Source organism: Sturnus vulgaris, chromosome 28 (assembly GCF_052056855.1).
Source record: "Sturnus vulgaris isolate bStuVul1 chromosome 28, bStuVul1.hap1, whole genome shotgun sequence".
NCBI lineage: Eukaryota > Metazoa > Chordata > Aves > Passeriformes > Sturnidae > Sturnus > Sturnus vulgaris.
In genome coordinates this window covers 5,012,090-5,028,710 of record NC_142270.1, presented here as the reverse complement: position 1 = coordinate 5,028,710, position 16,621 = coordinate 5,012,090, and the positions used below count along the sequence as shown (strand labels likewise).

The window sequence follows — 16,621 nt, the reverse complement described above, 5'->3', positions numbered from 1 at the left end:
GGGAGTGAAATCCGGGCTACGGGAGGGCTGCGGCGGGAGGGGACGGGGGGCACGGGCACACCGGGGGCTCTGGAGGTGCAGCGAGGCCCGGGCACTGTCGCTGCGCGGTGCCGGCAGCCGCTCGGGGCGAGGGGCGGGGTGGGCGGGGGGTGCTGCGGTGCGCAGGGCGGGGGGAGCGTTTTTGGGGGTGAGGGGCAGCGAGCCTCGACTTGGGCTGTTTGTGACCGCGGGGGGAGGAGGGGCTCGTGTGTTCCGTCAACTTCAGGGTCACCGTTCACTTCAGGGCTCCCCACATTCACCTCAGGGCTCCCCACATCCACTTCAAGGCCCCCCGTGTGCTCCAGGGCCGCTCATTCACTGCACCCCCCCCAACCATTGCAACCCCAATTACTGCAGTGGTGCCCCCCATCGACAGACCCCTCCTTCCATTAGAAGCCCCCCATCCTGTGCAGAGCCCCCCACTCTTTGTAGAACCCCCACATCTTGCACAGAACCCCCCCATCCTGTGCAGAGCCCCCCATCCTTTATAGAGCCCCCAAATCTTGCACAGAACCCCCCATCTTGTGCAGAGCCCCCCACCCTTTAGAGAGCCCCCAAATCTTGCACAGAACCCCCCATCCTGTGAAGAACCCTCCACCCTCCTTAGAGCCCCCCCCCCATCCTGCACAGAGCCCCCCATCCCTTGCACCCCTATCACCCCCATCCTTTGCAGGGCACTCTCCTTGTTTTGCACCCCCTCTCTCCGTCTCTCACCCCACCTTGCCCCCCAGTCCTCACCCCCTCCCCTCTCCGGTGCATCCCCCGCCCGCCCCGCCCGTGGCCCGGCGCGGCCCGGGGGGAGCGCGGCGGCGGCGGCGGCGGCGGGAGGGGGGAACGGGGGGGGGGAGAGCGGGGCGGCGGCGGGCGGGCGGCCGAGGGGAAGCGCCATACAAGGCCTGGATCCGGCCCCGCCTCCGCTCCCTTCTTTGGCCGCCGGTTCCGGCGCCCCCGGCGCTGCCGAGGTGCGGGGCGGGCTCGGGGAGCGGAGGGGGATCCACAGCCCGCGACCCTCCGGGCAACAGCGGCCCGACCCGCGGGGGTGAGGAGGGGGTCCCGCTGACACCTCTCGTCCCCCTCCACGTGTGTCCCCCGTCCTTCCCTGTCACCGCATTCCCACGGTGGGAGCGCGCCCGCAGCCGCAGCGCCGGGGATGCTGCGGGGCCCCCGCTGCGTGTTCGGCTCCCACGGCCCCGCAGGTCAGAGCAGGGACCCCTCCCAAAATTAAACCGTGCCTCCTCAACCCTTAATTGTGTGCGATAACAACACCACCACCCAGCTCTCCTGATTTATAGCGGAGGGGTGCGGTTTTGCTCAGCCTTACGGGCACCCACGGGCGAGGGTCCCGTGGGCAATTCCTGCTCCTCGCCCTGCGCTGGAAAACTCCGCATCCCCACGAGTGGCAGCCCCACCCTCGGCTCACGCCGACCCGGGTGGGTGTCTGCCCCCCGAGGGTGACAGTGACACGGGAGTGTCACTCACCTGCCCCCTCTCCCCGACACGAGTGGCACCTGCTTCCCGCTGGGAACGCAGCTGTGGGGCGGCTGGAGCTGTGGGTGCACCCCAAACCCTCGTGGTGGGGTTTAGGTTGGGTTTAAAGGTCCTGAGTCATGAGGACCTGCCGCTAAACCCGGCTGGTGAGAGCGGGACAGCTCAGGCACCGACAGCGGTTTGATTGGGAACGGCCTGGAGCCAAAATAAACCGAGGCAGACTTAGACTGGCACGGAAACGGCCGCATGGGGGTTGGACTGGCTTAGTTACAGCTCAGCTTAATGGGTCGGAGTATCCCGAGCTCTTTACCCAACCAGAGGGGGAAATAAATAGAGAGAGTCTCACCTGGGACGGCTCTGGGTAGTTTTAAATTACAGCCCAGGCTGGACGGAGTCTAGAGCTGAGAGGTTTCACTTCTTTTTTTTTCATCATCCCACACACCTGCCTCATGTGAACCCCATTCTGGTCCGGGTGTTTCAGCAACCTGGATCATCGGTATTCCATGCACATGGATCTTCCCCCCTGCCCTGCTCAGCTGAGACCCCACCTGCAGTGCTGGGACAGGAAGGACGTGGAGCTGCTGGAATGGCAGCAGAGGAGGCCATGGAGCTGCTCCAAGGGCTGGAGCCCCTCTGCTCTGGAGCCAGGCTGGGAGAGCTGGGAATGTTCACCTGGAGAAGAGAAGGATCCAGGGAGAGCTCAGAGCCTCTGCCAGGGCCTGAAGGGGCTCCAGGAGAGCTGGAGAGGGACTGGGGACAAGGGATGGAGGGACAGGACACAGGGAATGGCTTCCCACTGTCAGAGGGCAGGGATAGATGGGATATTGGGAAGGAATTCCTGGCTGGGAGGGTGATGAGGAGCTGGGATGGAATTCCCAGAGGAGCTGTGGCTGCCCCTGGATCCCTTGGAGTGTCCAAGGCCTGGTTGGACAGGGCTTGGAGCAGCCTGGGACAGTGGGAGGTGTCCCTGCCCATGGCACTGGGTGAGCTCTAAGGTCCCTCCTCACCCAAACCATTCCAGAATTCCACGAAATGCTGCCACCCCTCCTCAAATCCCAAGTGTCCCACACCAGCATTGCCCCATCCTCCCTCACCTCACCGCAGCCTGTGCAGGGGTTGTGACAAACAGTGACATTATTTAACCCTGTCGCACCCTGCCCCATCCCTGTGACACCCACCCAAGTGCCGGCAGCGTCCCCTCAACAAGGACCCGAGAGCCCCCAGTGCCCGCCCTCCGATCCTCCCTCGGGGGCTGTGTGATGCTGAGAGCAGCCACACCCCATCCCCAAAACCCCCGCTGGCCCCCATGGGGCCGGGACCGTGCCCCGCTGGGTTCTGTCACCTGACAGGTGACTTCTCCCCGCTCCTCTCGGTCTTGTGACCGACCTGGCCCTGATTCCTGTGCTGGGAACTCTGCAGGTGCTCCTGTGGCCACGCCGCACAACCTCGGGGGACCCCAGGCCTTCGAAAAGGGGAACTCGCCTTTTAGGTTTTTCACCTAATTAACGACAGCTTAATTGTACGTACAGGGAGGGGAAGGCCAGCCCGGTTTTCGTGCCTTGTGGCGAGGCTGATGGGCTGCTCGTTCCCTAAAATTCACTCGGGCTGAGCTGAGCAAGGACAGAGCTGAGCCGTGAAGGCTGGGGGACATCACGAGCTGCTCATCCCCGTCCTGATCAGCGTCTCCGGAGCTCTGCAAAGCTCCACGCGGAGCACGGCTCGGTGTTTCAGGATTTTAAGTCCACAGAGGGAGAGAGGGATCACCTGTAATGACGGCGATGATCACCACCATTGTCACCTCATCCTGGATTACAAAGGATGCTCAGGCACGGAGCCTGAGGCACACACCAGAACACCGAGCCTTTCCTTCCCAGCCCCTGGATTGGCTGCAGATGCAGATCTGAGGCTGGTAAGGTCACAGACTGGTAAACAGAGTGTGGCTGGTGGGGACCTGAAAGGTCACCGGCCTCCTCCCCCCGGGGGACGACTGTGCCAGGGCCATGTGTGTAGGCGGCTGCCTGGATGGTCGACAACACAAATTTTTCTCCATCAGCTCTGAGAGAGAAAAAAAATACACCCCAAGCCACCCAAACCACGGGGTGGGCGTCGCGGGGGTATCTGATCAAACCTCAGCGGTTCCTCAGGGCTGTGAGTTTTGTTTTGTTTGCAAGTGCTGAGCTGATGTGGCACTTCAGGAGTGTCGTTTCCCTTCTGGCAAACAACAGCTGCCCAGATGTGGCTGTACCAGCAGCAGTTTATTCTCTGAGCATCCCATGGCCTGGCACGAAAGGTGCTCAGCACTGGCAGGGTTGGGATTCAGGGTAATCTGTAATTTCTGGGGGAGGAGAGACTTTCTTTCTTGCTGTCGGCCGTGGGAAATCCTCATTTCAGGCCAAACTCTGGCTGAGGGAATTTCAGCCAGGAGAAACTGCAGGGCAGCCTTCCTGATCCCAGACCAACACCCTCCCGGCCTGTGTCCTTCCCATCGCCGTCTCCTGCCTCACCTTGGTTTTCCTGATTTGCCTGTGAGAACTCCACACCCTCCTCCTCCGGAAATATTTGGAAACACTCTCACTGAAATATGCATGGAAAAGGAGATGGGCATTTCCCTCATGGAAAAGGAGATGGGCATTTCTCTCATGGAAAAGGAGATGGCATCTCCTTCATGGAAAAGGAGATGGCATCTCCCTCATGGAAAAGGAAATTGGCGTCTCCTTCTTCCTGCAGGGGAGGAGGGGACCCACAGGCAGAACTTGCTGCCCTGGGTAGATCCCAAAGAATGGATCCCCATAAGCCAAACTCCAGGGTGGCTGGTGGGGGGAGCCATGGGAGCGTTGTGGGTGGCTGTGGGAAGCCCTTTCCTGCCTCAGTTTCCCCCTTTGGCAAGGCAGAGATCAGCCCTGCCTCACCCTGTGCGGCAGCAGGATGAAAAGCTTGGGATGAGGAGGAAAAACCCTTTGGAGCAGAGCTCCAAACATCTTGCTGATCCTGGGAAATGGGTTCTGGGTGGCCGGGCTTGGTTCCTGTAGGGAACAGCCCTGGGAGATGGCTGGAGGCCAGGGATGCACCTGCAGGAGTGTTTGGGGTGCTGTGGGGGGAGGCTCACCCCAAAGAGCATCCCACAACTTCTGCTGCTCCCAGCCCCGCAATTCCTGCTTCTCCTAGGGATTCATGAGTGATCCCAACCCCACAACTCCTGCTGCTCCTAGGGGTTCATGGGTGACCCCAACCCCACAACTCTCACTGTTCTCAAACCCACAACTCCCGCTGCTCCCAGGCATTTGTGACTCCAACCCCACAACTCCTGCTGCTCCCAGGGGTTCGTGGGTGACTCCAGGTTGTGCCAGCAAGGGGCTGCTGAGTGCTCCGGGGGAGCTGGGACCCTCTGGGCCATCTCAGATCTCAGACTCAGGTCTGGCTTTCCAAGCCTTTCCTGTTATTATCCAGCTGGGGAACAATAGCAGTGGCAGCTGGCAGCAGTGTGACCTGGAGATAAGGAGACAGCTGATTAGCAGGGAAACTACAGAGTAGGCCCAGAGTGAAAGTGGTCCCGAGAGAGCAGCACCGGTGGGAAGGATGGGATTGCAGCCAGGAATCAGGAATCAGGCACAGAGCAGGCTGCAAACCCAAGGGTGGTTTTATGGGACAAGCAGCAACCTCGGCGTGGTGGCCCCAGGCAGGAGCCCTGGAGTGACCCCAGGAGGGATTTGCAGAGAGGGACCACAAAGGCGTTTTTTTACGTGAAACCAAGAAACAGAAGAGGAACTGGATGCTGGAATTGCAGCCCCCAGAGCTGTGCCATGACACAACGCTCTGGAGACGTGAGAGGAGCAGAGGACGTCAGGACCCCCCAAATCTGCTGCATCCAAGGGAAAAAGGGCTCGGTGCTGTGTCAGCACCGAGGGGTGAATCCAGCGTGGTGTGAGGGCCGGGATGTCCTCCCAGACAGAGAATTCCAAAGGCTGCGTGCCTGGGAAAAAGCGCTGCTCCCGAGGGCTGCGCTACAACCAGAGCAGGAGAAACTGGGGAGAGGCCAAAGGCGAGGGATCCGTGAGCCATTGAAACCAGCCCGGGGGGGAATTCGCCATTTCCTAGCAATGAGGAAATGTGAGGTTGGCTGAGGACCCGCGGGGCTGCGGGCAGGGAATGGGAAGCGAGAGCTGCCGACAAGTGAGGACAGGCAGCGCTGGGACCGCGGGGCGAGTCCGTCCGTGCTGGCCGGGGAGCAGCAGGGGCGGCTGGCAGAGCCGTGCGGCTCCTTCCACCACACCTTGGGATGCAAAACCCGGCAGGCATCCGCCTCATCCCACAGCCAGCTGGGATAAACAGGGCAGTGCCAGGCACCCGGGCACGGCAGGAGCAAAGCTGCGGGGCTGGGACCACCCTATCAAAAACGCTTTAGGTTTGTCTTTTTTTTTTTTTTTTTTTTTTTTTTTTTTTTTTTTTTTTTTTTTGGTTTTTTTTTTTTTTTGTTTTTTTTTTAGTTTTTTGTTTTTTTTTTTTTTGTTCTGCCGAGGAGCGTTTTGGGGCAAACCACATCTGAAGGTGCTCGTGGCTCCTGGAGGAGTGGGAGAGGCTGGGAGCTTCCCACTGCTGCGGACAAACCCAGCTCAAACCGACTCAGGGAGCAGCTGAAAGAGGAAACAAAACCTGGGCTGAGTTTCTCCCCACGGAGCATCCCTTGAATGCTCATCCCGGGATGCCTGGCAGCGTCTCTGGGCACAGCTGAGCTGCTGCTTTCCCTCAGGAACTGCTGGAATTTGCATCCCAGGATGCTGCCAGAGCATGGCTGAATAATCCAGCCCCTTTGGGCAGGATGGAGGTCCAGGACCCCAAAATAAAACCAGATCTAACAGGGCCCTGGGCCCCCACGCAGCCCCACAAATCTCCTCTGGTGTTATATTTGAAGGCCAAATAATAATTAATTATTGCTAATTAATGAAACCATCACTGCAGGACCAGCCTGCGTGTCCCTTGCTGCACACCAGTCCCCCCTGGGTGCTGGCACGGGCACAGAGGTGGGGACACGTCCCTGTCCTCACCTTGCTTGCCTTCCCTATTACTTCAGGAGCCCTAAATTCCTGCCACGGCCCAGCTGCCTCTCCCAGGGCCCGCCCGGCTGCCGGCTCCTGGAGCAGCAAAGCTGAGCAGCAGCTCCAATGCAGGCTCCCACCCCTATCCCCATCCCCATCCCCATCCGAGGGGACCCCCAAATCGAGGGGTTTGTGTGTCCCCAGCACGGGGATGATGCTGGGAGCTCCTCACTGGATCATCCCAGCATCGCCCACCCTGTGGCTGACGTGGAGAGCCGGGTGCTCAGCATCTCGTGGGGCTGCTGATGTTCAGCTGGCCGGGGGATTCTCCCACGTCGGCTCCCAAAAATGGGCAGCGCTGCTCGTCCCCAGCAGCACGTGGGGATTTGGGGATTATCCCTCCTGACCTATTTCCCGGGGGGGAGCAGCCAGGCTTAGCTCAGGGAACGCTTGAGGAGTGCAGAGATCTGCAGATAGAGGAGCTCCGAGGTGTGAGATATCAGTAATTAATTCGCAGGTTGATATAGTTATGCGCTTAGATCATCATCAGCTGATCCTGTTAATCCCTTCTTGAGCAAGTCCCCTGCTGAGGGGGAGCTGCTGCCTGGCACGAAGAGCTCCTGGCAGCTGAGTTGTCCCTGTGCCATCCCCAGGTGCCACCGAGGCTTTGGGGGTGTCAGGGGTGTCCCCCAGTCCCCGCTCCTTAATATCCCCAGCCTTAAATCTGCATTTTCCTGGGGTGAGCCAGGGCTGCCCCCCTTGAGGCTGGGGCTGAGACTTTCTCCCATTAATTATTTCAATGATTATTAAAACCAGGTAATTGTTATCCTGTTGGCTTAGAGCTCGTGTTTAGCACGAGCTTCTCCTGGACTCCAGCCCAGTTTTGGGAAGGAACACCCCCCCATGTGCTGCTGGGCGATGCTGTTGCTCACCAAGAGCACTCAATTTTCACGAGTTCATTGTTAATTTTTAAACTCCCAAGTCCTCCTCTCCCTCAGTCATCCCATGGAGTGGGTGGGTTTGTTTTGGGAAGGGGGCTGGAACTGCCCAAACCCGGCTCAGAGCCCCATCCTGGGAGAGCAAAGGGGAGCTGTGTCCATCCCACAGCCATGCCTGGGCTCAGCTGAGCTCACAGCCCCCCAAAATCCCTGGGACTCTGTGTTTCCATGGACTCGTGGCCTGGGAATGCAGTTGGTGAATCCAGGCTGGAATTGCTGGGATGTGCCACTGGTGCTGTAGTCCCACCTTACACCCCCCGACCCCACACCTGAGCTCACCCCACTCTGTTTTCTCCTAGCCCTTCACATGAAAAAGTCACAAAGCCACGACAGTGGAAAGTCGAGGTAACAAATACAAATAAAACTTCCTCTGGAGGCTAAAAATGACACCCGTAGACAGCAAAAAAAAACTTCTCTGGGTGACAATAACAGAGCGTGGAGCTATTTCAGTGTTGGGCTGTTCCATTGCAGCACTCGGCGCTGGGGTTGTGGCTGCTCAAAACCAGCCACTTCCCCAGGGACGTGACGTGTTTCCTTTCCATCACAAACTGATTTAGAAGCAAAACTTTCTACATTTAGGCAGCTGAGAGGCTCAGCTTCTCTTTTCTCTCTCGCGCCGATGGTGAGCGAATGGAAGGAGAGATAAAGGGGGTGGGACCAGCACGAAGTGACTACACGGCTTCCTCCTTGTGAGTTTTTTCCTTTGCTCTTTCTAAATAATCAAAAAGTGAACCAGAAAACCACAATTAATATTTTCCACGCCGTGGAGGCCTTGCTTGCATCCCAGTGAGAGTTTGTGGTGCAAGGCTGGCTGGGGGTGCTGCTTTTGCAGCCCTGAGTGGGCCCAAGTGTCCCCACAAGGCCACGGGTGCCTGGTGCTGTGTGCTGGCAGGGATCATCCACCACAGGGATATTGCAGCCAGGTTCCTGACCTGCATCATCCCTGTCCCCATCTCCATCTGCATCTGCATCCCCACCTTCATCCCCATCCTCATTCTCCATCTCATCCCCATTTCCATTCCCCATCTGTCTCCTCATTCCCACTCTGAATATCCATCCTCAGCCCATCCGTTCCCATTTCCATTCCCCATCCCATCCCCACCCCCATCTTCATCTCCATTCATGTCCCTCCATCTCCATCCCATCCCCATCCTCATCTCCACTCCCCTCTCCCTCTCCATCCTCACTCCCATCCTTGTTCTCCATCCCATCCCCATCCCCACCTCCATTTCCATCTCCACCCCCATTTGTCTCCTCACCCCCGTTCTCCATCTCTGTCCCCATTCCCATTTTCATTTCCCATCCCAGTCCCACAGGGCAGTGGATCACTCTGGGCCCTCCCAGTGATCCCAATCCCAGCTCAGTTCGACTCCTCTCATCCCAAATTAAACCCGGGTGATAATTTCCTAGAAGGACAAACATCCGTTTTCCCTTTCTCCACCAAAAATACCCCCCCGGCCACGAGGAGCCGAGGGCAGAGGGGGGAGGACGCTGGAGTTTGGCTGTGGGATGTCAGCAGAGCCGTGACCTCTCATTTACACCCCAGCCTCTCTCCAACCTGCCCGGCCAATTACACCCTGCTCCGAGGGCAGGGATAGAAAAAGAGAAGGAGAAATCCAACTTTAGCAGACTTCCATGACATCTCAGTGTCATTTCCTCTGCTGCTAATCTTAGTGCCAGTGGCAGCAGGGTTCGTGTTTTTCTCCCTGGGTTGTGGTGTTACCCAGCTTCCTTTTTTTGCTGCTTTGCTTCCCAGCAGTTCCTGCAGCTTCACCCAGCGTTGTGTGGCCAGGACAAGCCTGGATCCTGCTCCTGCAGCCCCCTTGGGTACTCTGATCCATCCTGGAGGGAGGGGACAGAGCCCCGCGGGACCCTGGTGTGATTCAGCCCCTCCAAGGCAAAGAGACACTTCCTGCAGGGAAAGTCCCTGCCAAATTTAACCCCCCAGTGCAGGACTGAAATCCACATTTAACCCTCTAGGCAGGACTGAAATCTACATTTAACCTCCCACTGAAGGACTGAAATCCACGTTTAACCCCCCAGCGAAGGACTGAAATCCATGTTCAAGCCCTCAAAGCAGGACTAAAATCCACCTTTAACCCCCCAGGCAGGATTGAAATCCACGTTTAACCCCCAAGGCAGGACTGAAATCTGCTCTCACTGCCAGGGACCCAGGGAGGGTGACCAGCAGGATGACACAGAGACCTTTTTTCGGGATCAGGTTGTTCTGTTCCACACCCAGGCACTGATGCAGAGCCGAGATGCAGCAACCAAAGCATCACAACCCCCCTGAAGGATCCCAGGCCTCCCTGTGCAGCCCTGAGCGAGTCATTCCCTCGTGCCTCAGTTTCCCCCACCTGCAAACTGTCCTGGGCTCCCGCTGCCCATGGTTTGTTCCAAGGGGAATCTCAATTCCTGGCCATGGGCAGGACAGAGGTGGCTTTGTCACAGACACTGGGATGTGCTTCAGGGAGGACCCTGCAGGCGGGTGAATCTGAGCCTCGGAGAAACCTGAGTCTGAGATGAAAGCCTAATAAAGGAGCTAATTAAAGGGGAGGTCCAGCTAAGTGGCCAGTAGGCAGAGCTCTGCTGATTTATGCCTTTAATCTTGGTTTTGCTTTCCAAGAGGAACGGGCTGAGGGCAAAGGCAGGGCAGGGCTCGGTTCCGTGCCCGGTTCCCACGCGGTGCCACCAAGGGACCCCTGGGCAGGCATCACTGTCCCTGTCCCCTCCTTGGGGTCACCTAAACGAGGCTCTGGCTGGCCACCCCCCGCTCCCATCACCCACAGGGGTCTGCTCATCCCTTGCAGACCCCAAAATGCCGGGTTCACCTGGCACTGCCATCGCCCCACGCTCGCTGCCACCACGGAGCCCCGTGTGCTCCATCCAGATTTTATTCGAGACGCTGCAGGCATCAAAGCCCCCAGAGTGCCAGGGGGACATGCAGGGGGTCAGGTGAGAAAAGGGATTGAAGGGAGGAGAAGGGGGGATGCCAGAATTCCTGGGATACCTCTTGGCATGTTCCCCAGAGGGAAGGAGAGGCTTTGGGAAGGGAGGGGTTTGGGGTTGGGGTTGGAGCTGTGGCTCTGGGCTGGGAGCAGGGTGGGTTCATCCTCCGTGGGTCCTGGAGCCCCCTCTGCTCCGGGCAGAGGTGGCTCTGTGGTGTGGAGATGAGCAGGACAAGGAAGGGATGGCCGGAGTTAATCCTTGTAGTTTTTGGTGAGGAACTGGGTGGAGGCCACAGGGTTGCCCAGATTAAAATCCTCCACGAAGTCGTTCAAGTCCCAGGAGCCTGGGGAGAGAGAAAAAAAGGGGGTGAGAGCAGGGCTGGAGAGGGGAGCAGCCATGTGCAGCTGCTGCTCTGCCCCAAACCACTTCCTGCACACCCCAGGAGGCCTCGGGGACAGCGGGGACTCACGGGGACCCCAGCTCTGAGCACCCCGGGGTACCTGGGGCTGAATCCTCTCCTGCCCCCTGACCTTTGGAGAAAAACTTCCTACGAGCCCACCCCGGGGGTGGCCTGGCTGGAAATGCCCCTGGGGATGTCACAGGAGATCCTTGTCCCCCTCACTGGCATTCACTGGGCTCTGGAGCCTCGAGGGTTCCTCATTCCTGACCCTCCTCCCTCAGGGCTGCCTGCCCTGACCCCAGGATCCCCGCAGGTCTGGGGAGCAGCTTGTGCTGGGTCCAGCTGTGGTTCAGTCTGGGGAGCAGCTTGTTCTGGATCCAGCTGTGGTTTCTTCTGGGGACAGCTTGTTCTGGATCCAGCTGTGGTTTCTTCTGGGGACAGCTCGTGCTGCATCCAGCTGTGGTTTTTCCCATGTAGGTGGCAGGGAAACCCTCTCGAGGGCGAAGGGCAGGAGGGATTCCCTCATACCCGGCCCCTGCAGGGCAGAAATCCCCCTGTGCCTGGCAAGGGCCGGGCACCGAGCCTGGGTCTGGCTGGCGGCTCCAGCGCATCCTGCTCTGCCCGGAGGGGCTTTCCCTGGCACCCAAACAGCTCACGCTACCCCTCCTTGTGGGCCACCGGGGAAAGGGGCCCGTTGTTTATCTGAAACTTGTCCTCTCCTCTTCCTGGCTTCTCTTGAATGTCACGCGGCAGCCTGGCAGCCTTTATCTGCTGTCACATCTCAGCCCCGACCCGAGCACAGCGTCCCCTTTCCTCTTGCAAAAGTGCTGAGCAAAACCCGAGCTGCTGCATCACCTGCGTGGGGTGGTGATGGCTCGGGGAGCTCAGTGGAGCTCCCACCTGCTCCCCACCTCGGGCTCTGAGCTCCAAAAAAAGCTCTGGAGATTCTCGTGGTGACGGCACCGCACACTGTGACCTCCTGGATGCTCCAGGGCCCGGGAAGGAGCTCGCAGGATGCTCAGGGAGGATCCCGGAGCTCGCAGGATGCTCAGGGGGGACCCTGGAGCTCACGGGATGCTCAGGGGGGACCCTGGAGCTCGCAGGATGCTCAGGGGGGACCCTGGAGCTCACGGGATGCTCAGGGGGGATCCTGGAGCTCACGGGATCCTCAGGGGGGATCCTGCATCCCACATTCCGGCTGGGATGAGGTGTTGCAATGCACCAGGCTGCTGCTGGAGCGTCCCAGGTGTCTCCTGCCACCCTCCGAGCACCCAAACCAGGATGAGAGCAAGGACAGTCCCCACGTCCTGCCCCGGGGTCACCCCAGCCGGGACCCAGAGCCACGAGCGCCTCCATCCCCAAATGCCACCTTGGCAGGGAGGGCAGCTCCTCACTTCGGGGTCACAGCCCAACCCCCGCCGTGCTGGGGGGTCCCGCTGAAGGTGGCACCGGGGGAAGGAGCCTCGGGGGGGGGCCGCTCCCGCTGCGCCCGCAGCTTTCTCCGGGTGCCTTTCATCCGGAGGGTTTCAAAGCGCTCGGAAAAGCCCACGGGAGAGCAGCCGGGCCACGCGGGAGCGGGGTGAGAGCGAGACGCGGCACCCCCGACTCCCAGGGGTGCCGGAGCTGTCACTGATGTTGGGATGAAAGGAGCCGGGGGAGGCAGAGCCTCTGCGGGGCTGCAGCCGCCGGCCCCGGCCCTCGCCCCGCTCGTGGGGCCGGGGTTTTTTCCTGACCTACTTTCCTACCTGCCCTGGCACCGGCTGTGCCCGGCCCCTGTCGGGGTAGGGAAAGCCCTGCGGGTGTGGCAAAGGGGGGGATACACCCGGGGGGTGCCACAGTTGGGGTGCCGGGTACCCCTACACCAAACCCGACCCCTCGGGTGCATCCCCAGAGCGCGTGTCCCATCCCGGCGTCACCAAGTCCCTGTGCCAGCCATCCCGAGCCACCCCGGCTGGGCACTGTGAGTCACTGGGATCACGGAGCCGGCAAAGGAGCAGGGGGCCAGCCGGGGAGCCGAGGTCGCCGTGTCACTGTCCCCTCTCTCCCTGCCACAACAATACGGCGTTTCATCCGTGGCTTGGTCCGCTTTCAAGCTCATTTCCCAAAGGATTAAATCATCCCACTTGGCCCTTATCTGCTCAGCCGCCGGAGGAAGAGGAGTGCCCGCTGACACCCACACGTGCGCGGCCGCCTGAGCCCGGAGCACCCGGCGTGGGGAAACTGAGGCACGAGGCACCCACCGGGCTCGGGCAGCTCCCTCCGATCCCACAGCTTTCCCAGCGCTGCTCTTGTCTCCTGCCCGCCCCCCAAACGCCGGTCCCCCTCCTCCCCCGGCCCCCCGGCTGTAATTTATCAGCCTCATCAGCGGCAATGTTCTCCTGATGGGAGCCCTGATGCTTCTCTGCCAAGATTAATGATGTCCCAGCGGAGGTGGGCGGGAGGCCGCCAGCTGCTTTGGTCACCATGAAGTGACACCCGGGGACTCGGGCCGGCACCGTGCTCTCCCCGCAGCTCTTCGCCTCCTCCCGTCCCAGCCGCAGCCTTTCCCTCCCCGCCGGGGCCCAGTCCAACCCGATTTTCCAGCTGGGTGGATCGGGTTGGAGGCGCACAAGGTCGGCTCATGAGTCAATGAGCTCCGGAGCTGGAGCTGGAGAGGGATGGAGCCACAGGCTCATCCCTGCCCCTGCTCCACAAAGGACTTGTTGCTTTCCCGGAGATAAAATTTCTGGGAGGAAAAAAAAATTAAAAAAAATCCATTCCCGATTGTAAAACATCTTTCCAGGGCAGGAGGGGCTTTGGAAATGCCAGAGCTGATGGGAAAAGGTGGAAGCAGAGGGATGAACTCAGGTGCAATTAAGCCTCAATATTTTATGCTAATTAAAGATCCCCCTCGATGAGCTGTGGGGGAGCTTTAATTCCCCATCACCACAGCCGAGGTCTGGTGAGTGCCTGAATTCCCCCGGCTGAGGAATTTCCCGTGGATCGAGAGCCTGTGGCGAGCGCTGCCGCCTCGGGATGCCACGGTGGCTGTGACATTTCACAGACCACAAATTATTATCTCGCATCTCCCCAAAACACAACCACGGCTTGTAACGCTCCTGGCTGCGAGGGAAGTGGGGCGAGTGGCAGGAAGAGCCGTGGGGACACCCCAAATGTCCCCACCTTCGTTCCTGAGCAGGGACGATGAAAATTCAGTGGCACGGCCAAAAACTGAAGTGAATCAGACTCCAGAGAAGTTGAGGCTCTGAGTTAATTGCCCGAGGTCACACAGAGCCGGCTGGTGCCGGGATAGATCAGAAACCCTCATGGGGAAGGATCAGGGTGGTTTTTTTTTTTTTTTTTTCCTGATGAAACAAGATTTTTGCTCAAGAGCCGCCCTGGAGAAACACCTCGGCCATAAACAACTGATTTCCACATTGCCACGAGTGACAGAGGGACGTGTCCAGGTCCTGCAGCCCTTCCAGCACCCGACCTGTGCCCGTCAGTGCCATCCCAGCCGGGACATCTCCAGGGCAGGGTGGGCACCGTGGAAATGTCCCCGCTCCCTCGGAGCTGCTGGCTTTGCACAGCCAGGCAAGGAGGGAGAAGAATCAGGGATTTCTTTTCCACGCTCGCCGTTGCCCCTCTCGTTTTAAATTCCCTTTTCCAGGAGCAGGGACAGGCGACGCGGGCAGGTCCTGGTTTAGTGCCCTCTTCTGGAGGCTCCGGCCGAGCTCCTGCCATCCCGCCTGGCACTGTCACCTCCCCCGGCTCGGGGACCTTGGTCCGGGACCTTGCCTGGCCTGGCCTCCAAAATACACAGCCCGTGCCAGGAGGGAGCTTTTCTGGCAGCAGAAACGCTCTGGTGGGGCTCAGCTCTGCCAGGGGACGAGCTGCCAGAGGAGGGGGATGCCCGGCACGGGGATGCAGCGCTGGAGGTTTGGATGGGCCAGTGCCACTCCCGGAGCCCGGCCACGACATGTCCCTGTCCAGGGTTGGCGATGATGGGTGTCCCCATCCTTGGTGAGACGGAGATGTCTCTGTCACCAGATGTAGGACAGAGTAAAAACAGCAGGAAGGGGCTCATTTGAGGCCAAATAAGATGGGGAATTCTGAGCAAGGATGTGAACTGTGCCTGCGGCATTGCCGGGAGTGCCTGCATCGCTTCTGCTGCAGGAGAGGAGCAAGGCAGAGCCCGGGCTGGGCTCTCATCCGTGACCCTTTGGGATTGGGGTCACCCCCTCCTTGTTCCCACCTCCTGCCGAAGGTGTCTGCTCCTCTCCCCCGTGCGCTGCCTTCTCACCACAGGGCTGGAGGCACCAGCAGATCCATCAGCCTTCATCCCACTGCCTTGGGGATGGATTTATTTAAAACCCTCGAGACACCGAAATCTCATTCTTCGGCTGCTTTTAGGGCTCATTCCCTGGGAATAAAGATGATGTGGGCTGTGGGTGTCTCAATCCAGCAGCATCCCCTTGGCCAGGCCAAGGATGTGATGCAGCAGTGAAATGGTTAAAAATAACCTTCAACCAAACTCCTTAAACACGAGCCCCTGCCGGACCCCCGCAGCCGCCTGACCAACGATGCTCAGGAATCGGATGTTGTGGAAAAATATCCTCTGGGTCTTTCCCAGGGAGCGAAGGAAGGGCTGGGAAACACAGATGGGATGGAGGCAGCGCCAGGAGGGGAATGCCCGGCCACCCCTCGCCTTGGGGACCTTCCCCAGCGGGTGGAATTTGGGCTTCCGGAGCTGCATTCCCTGCTAATAACAGGATTTATCTGGAAAAATCTCCTTGGTGGGTGTCTCTGCGTCCCTTCGCAGATGCTGAGGTGGAAATGTGGGGATAACACGGAGCCCCCCTCTGCGAGCAGGAATGAGGGGCCGGCTCCGCTGCCAGGGGGGTGACATCAGCGGTGTCATTAAGCAGCGCAGCTAATGAGCCAGAAAACAAAGCCGAGGGCAGGGAGAACCCGCAGGGACACTCGTGGCAGCCGAATCCCGCTCTGTCCATGGGATCAGCACCACGGCTCCGTGCCGGGGGAGGGTCAGGGGCTGTCCCAGAGCCCCCCCCCCCCCCCCCCCCCCCCCGGAGCCAGCCCCCCACTCCGGGCCGTGCTCTGTGGGTCACCAGGCACTGGGTGAGTCAGGCAGCGCAGCCCAGACACACCGACCTGACCTGCCCGTCGAGCCCTGCTCATGTGGTCCCAGCTGGGAAAGTTTTGAAATTTCCCTTGTGGAGGCCACGTGAAGCACAGAGCCCCGAGTTCCAGGCAGGGCAGGGAGGAGCCCGGGCTTGGCATCGGGCAGGATGGACCCCTGCCCACCCCGGGCTCCCAGGATGGAGCAGCACGAAGGGTCCCCTGAGCATCTCGGGGGTCTCGGCTGCTCCATCCCTTCCCTGAAAGATTTTTTTGGGAGGAGTTGGGCAGCTGGGAGTTGGCGGGCGGTTGTGTCAGCCCGGTTTGAGCAATCCCTTGCTAAACCTTCTCCACGGCTGATCCTTATCCGCCTGCTCCGAGGTGCCGGTGATGCAACTCCCGCGGCTCGGGCTGGGGGGGATGTGCCAGCAAGGGCTGAATTTCACAGCCCACATCTCTCCCTGCTTCCGATCCCGCTAGCCAGGCCGTTACCAGACGTTTTCCAAGGGTTTTCTGCTGCCTGGCAAGGATTTAACACCTCACCCACGTCCCCTGTAGGGATCCCTTTGCACCCAGCGAGCATCCCCAGCCTGCCC

At 59.8% G+C, this 16,621-nt stretch overlaps 1 protein-coding gene across 2 annotated transcripts in view; it reads right to left on the bottom strand.

Annotated features, from left to right (window-relative positions):
• Window positions 1–10,436: 10,436 nt before the first annotated feature.
• Window positions 10,437–16,621, bottom strand: part of PEBP4 (phosphatidylethanolamine binding protein 4) — a 75,046-nt gene continuing 68,861 nt past the window's right edge. For both annotated transcript variants that reach the window (XM_088179843.1, XM_088179842.1), the window contains exon 8: window positions 10,437–10,850. In XM_088179843.1, coding sequence (XP_088035969.1) covers window positions 10,759–10,850 — 92 coding nt within the window. In that variant the 3' untranslated portion in view covers window positions 10,437–10,758. The remainder of the gene's footprint in view (window positions 10,851–16,621) is intronic.